The following is a 6,839-nucleotide window of genomic DNA, read 5'->3' on the forward strand; positions in this document are numbered from 1 at the left end:
AATTCGATTTGCTGCAATTCCAAATTTCCAAAGTGAATGAAGGAAAGAAGTCGTTTAAATTATGATTTTGTATAAATACTAGGCATAGACACAAAATCTACGGCACAAAATGGGCAGACTTTACTTGTTTGAAGAGGACTGGTTACAAGACAGACTTTTCTGATTTATTTAATGGGAAGAAGACTTATTTAGTTTATTTAATCTATTTTTGTTCCCTGGCAAAATTGGATTTGCTGAAATTGTATTTGGCCAAATCTTGACTTGAGACCTGATAGGAAGTATTAAACGCTTAGTTAAATCAATACAAGTTGGTAATAAGAGCGAGTAATGTTGGTTGAACCGATGAATGAAAGTTGAAAGCAATTTAAATTATGACTTTGTATAAATACTAGATATTAACAGAACATCTACTGCGCAAAATGGGCAGAGTTTACTTGCTTGAGAAGGAGTGGCTTATTCAAAACTAAGATTTATTTAATCTGTTTGTTCCCAGGCCAAATTGGGTGTAATGCAATTCCAAATCTATCTGAAACGGCAGTTAAAAGTAGAGTAACATCAAGTTTTCTTTTTTAATCAACGCAATCATTTACAACCGTTGACCAGAAAGAATCGTCGAAATTCGACGTCCCCCACAAACGCCACGCTCACTCGCTTTTCAGGGCAACAAAAGTACTTCTTTTTAAAAACGATGAGTTGTACTTACCGTGTACGCTCTGGACCAGGGGTCACCAACACGGTGCCCGCGGGCACCAGGTAGCCCGTGAGGACCGCATAAGTCGCCCGCAGGACTGTTCTAAAATTAGCTCAAATAGCGGCACTTGTCAGTGAGCTGCATCTATTTATTTTACAGTCAAACCTCGGTTTCTGAACGTCCCGGTTCTCGAACAAGTCGGAATTTGAATAAAAAATTCGAGATTTTTTTTTTCGGTTGTTGAACAAAATTCATAGGTCGAACCTCACTAGATGAGCCGGGAGGACCCGAGAAAACCCGACCGCGCGGCCCGGATGCCAACTGAATCTGTGGTTATGGTATTTTCGTTACTTTGAGGATTGTATTAACCCCTAATCATGCCTCCAAAGAAAGCAAGTGGGAGCAGTAAAGCCATCCTAAAACACAAAGACGCTCTTAAAGCAATGCGACACTGAGCGCCCGGCGCGCTGCGGTTGCGCGATCGGACCAAATAAAGCTCCCCGCGCACTGAGGTCCACTTAAATTTTGGAAAGTACATCAGGACTTTAAGAATATTTTGTAAATTTCAGCGACGGCTCTGTCACAATAAGGCGACCAGCGCGGTGCAGTTGCGCGGTCGGCGACGCGCTACGGTTGCGCGTTCGGCGGTGCGCTGAAGTTGCGCGATCGGGCAAAAATGCGCAAATGAAAAAAATGTTTAAAAAAAAAAAGAAAGGGGGGGTTTCTTTTAGTCTTGGAACGGACTAATTTTTTTTCTATTGTTTGTAATGGGAAAAATAGATTCGGAATTCGACCGATTTGCTTCTCGAACCGCCTTCTGGAACGGATTGTGGTCGAAAACCGAGATTTGACTGTATTTTTGCTATTCTTGTTAAAATCACACTTACATGAGAACTGGAAATAACAATGATAACATAAAGTGAAAGCTAAATTGAGCAAATTGGCTATTTCAGAAGTGTGTGTCAAACTGGTAGCCCTTTGCCTTAATCAGTAACCAGGAAGTAGCTCTCGGTTTAAGAAAGGTTGATGACCCCTGCTCTGGACGGTCCAGTTGCAAGCAGAAAATAAAAATATTTCTCTTGTTAGTCGTATGTTACCATCCGCTGTGTCTTTGTCAACATCGTCGCCATTTTCCTACTTCCTGCTGCGAGCCACGCCCACGGATTTAAATTTGGGCGGAAGTTCTTTCCATTGGCGTCGTTTTCGCGTATAGCAAATCCGATTGGTTGGGAAGGGGGTACGGTTAAGCAGCCGAGGGGTCCTGTGATCGGTGGGATGTAAAGTAGGCGTCGACGTCACGTCCGCATCACGTGACCACGACGTGGCAGACGTCATATAGCAACCGCTGTTTTGTTTAGTAGACTTGTTGTTATGCATTGACATAATGGCGCACACACCAAATAAATTTAAATAAATTAAATAAGTTAACTCTCTTAAGTTAACTCTCCCCGCGGATTTGAATTCCGGCGAAAGTTCCGCCCATCGACGTCACGTATGTCACGTGACCACGACGTGGCAGATGTCATATAGCAACCGCTGTTTTGTTTAGTAGATTTACAGTTGTTATGCATTGGCATAATGGTGTGCACTCAAAATAGATTTAAATAAATTAAATATTTCTTCTGCCCACTCCCTTTTAAACAAGTTAACTCTGCCCACGTCCATTGACATCTTGTCTGCGTCACGTGACCACGACGTAGCGACGTCATATAGTAACCGCTGTTTTGATCAGTAGACTTACAGTTATTACGCGTTGACATAATGGCGCACTGGTTAGCATGTCCACCTCTTAAGCATGATGTTGCGGGTTCGACGCCTGATCAATGTTAGCATGGAGTGAGCTGAAGTGCATGGCGCTGAAGATTTGAATCTTTGAAATGCGCTGAGGTCTGACATATCAGGCAGAATGGTTTGCCATCACGTTCAACAAAAAATAGAAACTTTCCCACTCTGATTAAAACGTCCTGTGTTCATCTACATATTTTCGTTTTGCTGTGCATCTTTTCCCTGCCATTTCGAGAGCCCAATTGACACTCATAGTTTAAAGAAATGTGTTTGCCCATCCTACTTTGTGGAATTTCACCACATGCGCTTTTGACCAAAATACCAAATTGAACTCAAGTGAAGCCAACACGCACAACCCCCCCCCCCCCACACACACACACACACACACACACACAAATGTTGATATGAACATAAAAGAGCCGCATGCGGTTCGGGAGTTGCGGCTTGGCCAAACCTGTACTATACAACTTTATTTGTATAAAATTTTCACAACAGCTGTCACACAAACAAAGCGGGAAAAACCGAAGACGTGCGTGTTCCGCCCACGCTGGATTTATTTGCACCTTTGAAAAGACACCGTATTGCCGCAGATGTGGCAAAGAGTACTTTTGGGCATCTGAGACGGAAGGATGTCCAAAGCATCACGTCACCTGCTCTGGTAGGCATGGTGGTGGGACGTTGAGGTCAACCGCTTTGGGGTTGGCTGAATCTTTGATCGCAGGATGCCACACACTTGAAGACAGAAGCAGAAAAGCAGAGCTAAATGCAAAATGTACTCACCGGTGACTCCAATTTTTTTCCCCCCTGAAGAAACAGCTGGACGGGTGGCCCCGGCTGGCCAGTGGGACTGTTGTTATTCTGACCCTTTTTAGTGCGCGTTTGGGGCAACAACCGTTTTTTGTGGCGCTCTCTTCTGGTTCAAAAGTGCCCTGCATGTGAATTTGCTTTTCCTGCCTTCTGATTGGATGAGCGCTGGTGTGACGCGGTGCCTCTGTCACCGTGGCGGGGGGTATACGTTGGCATCGGAGCGTCTGCCAACGTCTGAGACCGGCTGGCAGTGTATCGGAGGTGTCGAGTGCGGTGCCGCTGGAGCTCACTCACCAGCTGGTGTTAGGGCCACAGAATGAAGGCCAAGGAGAAGAATAGAAAGAGAAACAGAAACTTCTCCTCCAATTGTTTGATTTGTCTCTTCTGAGCTTCGATGAATTCTTTCAGCTCTTTGTTCCTCTAGGACGGACAAATGGAAAGTGGCATTCAAAAGCCAGTAAGCGTGCAAGCAAGTGCCGGGCTGGCTTTGGGCCCTTACCTGTTGCGCGCTGTGCAGCAGATCCATTCTCTCTTGGAGGATGCAAGCGTCGCGCTCCCTCAACTCGCACATCAGGGCTCGCTTCCATTGGTCCACGGCGCTCCTAAGCTCTTCTCTCTGATCCGCCGTCAGCACGTCATTCACGCCAGCGTGGCTGGCTTTTTCGCCGTCCGTGGCGGGGCAGTCCCGCTGCGGTAGCGCCTCGTACAACATGGCCTCCAGCTCCAGGATCCTCTGGGCCGCAATCCTCGTCCATCAGTGGTCCGGCGGGAGATTTGAGGGCGGCTTACCTTATGAGCCTGGTCCATGGAACACTTCCTGAAGTCCAACTCTTCATCCAGGTAGCCCTTCTGCTTGCAGAACATATCCTAGCACAGCTCAAGGTCAGAATTGTTGGGGCACATTGCCGGAGTTCCCCTTGGCTGATGTCGCGTGTCTGTCTACCTTCTCACATTCAATGTCCAACATCTTCGGTTGAAGTGCTGACTTGGTCACTTTGATGTATTCTAACCACTGAGGAAAGGCTGCTGTCACATAAGCAGAATGCGAGAGCGTGCGTGGACGTGCGCGTTACCTTCTCGGCTAGGGTGAGAAGGGTCCTGGCGTGAATCACGACCACCTGCTCCTCGTTGGTGAGATTCTGCAAGAGCCCAAAGGCACAGCGTCAACAAGCTTCTTTCAGCGCAAAGCCTTCCAAAAGTCACATTTGAGCCGCCGAGTCTCGTGGAGTGCGAACATAAGGAGTTCGACATACACTTACGGCGTTATAGCCCAGGATGTCCAGCTTCTTCATCAGATCACTGATGACGATGTCCGGGGGAAAGGCGCAAGGAGCAATGTAAGGTGTTCTGGGACCTCGGGTTAAGGTTAGGGTTGCGAGGGACGCCTTACGTACGCTCACGCCCTCGGCCTCGCAGTAGATCTGCAAAGGGCTGAGGCCGTCTGGGAAACGGACTTGCAGAAACTTCAAGACGGGGGAGCGCCACTCCCTCTCCTGAAAGGCAGAGGCATGCATCCGTCCGTCCGTCCGTCCGTCCGTCACATCTCTGGCCTCAACACGCTTGTGCGAGTCTTCCCACCTCCAGCTCCAGGATGCGGAACTCAAGCAGTTCGTTTTGGTCTCGGATATCCTGGATGTGCTCTTTCAGACGCGCTTCTTCCGCCTCCATCCGCCTGACCTGAAAAGACAGTCAGACCTCATCTGCGGGGCTTCCCGACGGGTGTGACGCCAAGCGACTCTGCCCAACGCCTTTCTTTCCGTCACCTTTTCGGCCAACTGCCGATTGCTCTGAGGCAACAGCTGCTTCTCCTCCACCCACTTGACATTCTAGAAGAGACAAACGCGTGGACAGCTTTGGAATGTTGTGTCATTTTCATCCACAAATTCTTTGGTTGTCTGGAAAATGACATTTGCTTTTCTCCGCATTTTCCCAGCCACGTTCGGGGGGGGGGGGGTTGGTCCAGTAATGCCGCCGTTGTCCGCGTCGACTTACCAAGCTTGCCATCTCCTCATTCTCCTGGGTGACAAAGCGCACTTTGTTTTCAAGGCGACACAGCACCAGCGAGAGTTCTTCATTCTTCCTGCTCAGGCGTTTGTTTTTGTACAGGAGTGGCAGAAACTGGCTTTCTGTTTCTCTCAGTCGCTTTAGCTGCAAGCATGAAGTGCGGGATGTGAAAGACGCACAACACGCGGGCCAGAACGTATCCATTCCTTTTGCATCGGTTTGAACGGAATCGTGGCTTTGGCTCCCAATAAAAGACATCTACCAGGCAACCGACTCGCCGCGCCGCTCAACTAATAAGCAAGCGCAATGGGTGCCTCGCTGGATGGTGCGCATCAAACGTAGCGCAAACCTTCAAGCGTGCCGTCAATAAATTACCAGTTCATTGCGCTCTTCAGAAAGCAGGGCGTTTCGATCCTCCAGTTTCCTGATGACTGCGCTGAGCTCAGCGATTTTCAGATGAAACCGTCGCATGTCCCGATCCTCCTGAGACTGAAAACGCCCCGCAACACACACACACAAGCACTCGTTCAAAGTTCAAAACTGTTTTTGTGCTACCTTCCTCCAGCAACGAACTAAGTCATGCGTACTGCAAGTGTGTGATGAGGTGGCTTACGCTATGAAGAGGATTGCTAGTAGCGGCGTTGACCCCACTTCCAGGGTAGTTTAGGCCCGCCCTTTGGGAATCCCTCAGGGCAGCGATCTGCTGCTCGGCAGCCTGAGTCTGCAGCTGAAGGCGGTGGACGTGGCCGGCCCCAGGGCTTTATCCAAAACACTAACCGCTCTGTCTTTCAGCTTGATCTCATCCGTCTGGATGTACAAACGGGGAGCGCTCAGGCAGGCGGGCAAACTCATTTGCCAGAATTGTGACAAAAACAAAGAGAGCAACCGGCCAATTTTTTTCTTGAATCGACTAGAACACCTTTGCTGTGACAAAAGCGAAGCGAGCAACCGGACATTTTCTTCTTGTGAAATAGAATAGAATAGAATGCCTTAGGTGTCATTGCACTGCAGGTATACAACGAAATTGGGAACATAGCCACGCACCGCGCATCTGATCAGTCCTACCAGTCGGCGGATCTCCCTCTCGCAGTCTCTCTTGGTTCGGCTCAGCTCCTCCCGATGCTGGTGATGAGCCGATCGGAGCTCGGCCGCTCGGGACTGCCAGGCCTGCTGGGCCGCTGCCAGGGCTTCTTCCGCGCTTCTGGTGGAGGCGACACCGCTCGGTCTCCCGACACCGCCGCGTCTCCTCCACCTCCGCCAGCAAAGCGCCCCCCCTCCTCACCTGAGCAGACATTGCGCCACACCGGGCCGTTGAGACCGCAACGGAGCGCCGCGACGCTTACTGGGGACAAGCTACACAATACGGTAGCGGCCGCATCGAAGCCCGACGTGGCATGCGGATAGTCAGACACGGATAGAGCGGATCACCTTGTCCATGGAGCCGTCCCTCAGGCTGAGGACCAAGGCATTCAGTCGCTGGATCTCTCCATCTTTGATTTTGATCACTCTCATCAGCTCCATTTCATGCTGCCGCAGTAATGTCTCCCTGGTA

General features: G+C 49.4%; 1 protein-coding gene across 2 annotated transcripts; it reads right to left on the reverse strand.

Moving 5' to 3' along the window:
* Positions 1–3,039: 3,039 nt before the first annotated feature.
* Positions 3,040–5,770, reverse strand: LOC148385740 (janus kinase and microtubule-interacting protein 3-like). Of its 2 annotated transcripts, XM_088400979.1 has the most exons (11): positions 5,663–5,770; positions 5,276–5,431; positions 5,047–5,109; positions 4,862–4,960; positions 4,543–4,776; positions 4,357–4,422; positions 4,227–4,295; positions 4,073–4,150; positions 3,783–4,016; positions 3,578–3,703; positions 3,040–3,208 (listed from the first exon to the last, which is right to left on the reverse strand). In XM_088400979.1, the coding sequence occupies exons 1-10, from the start codon at positions 5,756–5,758 to the stop codon at positions 3,587–3,589; spliced, it is 1,212 nt and encodes a 403-aa protein (XP_088257105.1). In that variant the 5' UTR covers positions 5,759–5,770; the 3' UTR covers positions 3,040–3,208; positions 3,578–3,586. The 2 variants fall into 2 exon arrangements, with proteins under 2 accessions (XP_088257105.1, XP_088257104.1); XM_088400978.1 differs by having other exon boundaries at positions 3,040–3,703.
* Between the last annotated feature and the right edge of the window lie 1,069 nt (positions 5,771–6,839).

This window comes from Syngnathus floridae, chromosome 16 (assembly GCF_059516105.1).
Source record: "Syngnathus floridae isolate MCC-2025c chromosome 16, RoL_Sflo_1.0, whole genome shotgun sequence".
Lineage (NCBI taxonomy): Eukaryota > Metazoa > Chordata > Actinopteri > Syngnathiformes > Syngnathidae > Syngnathus > Syngnathus floridae.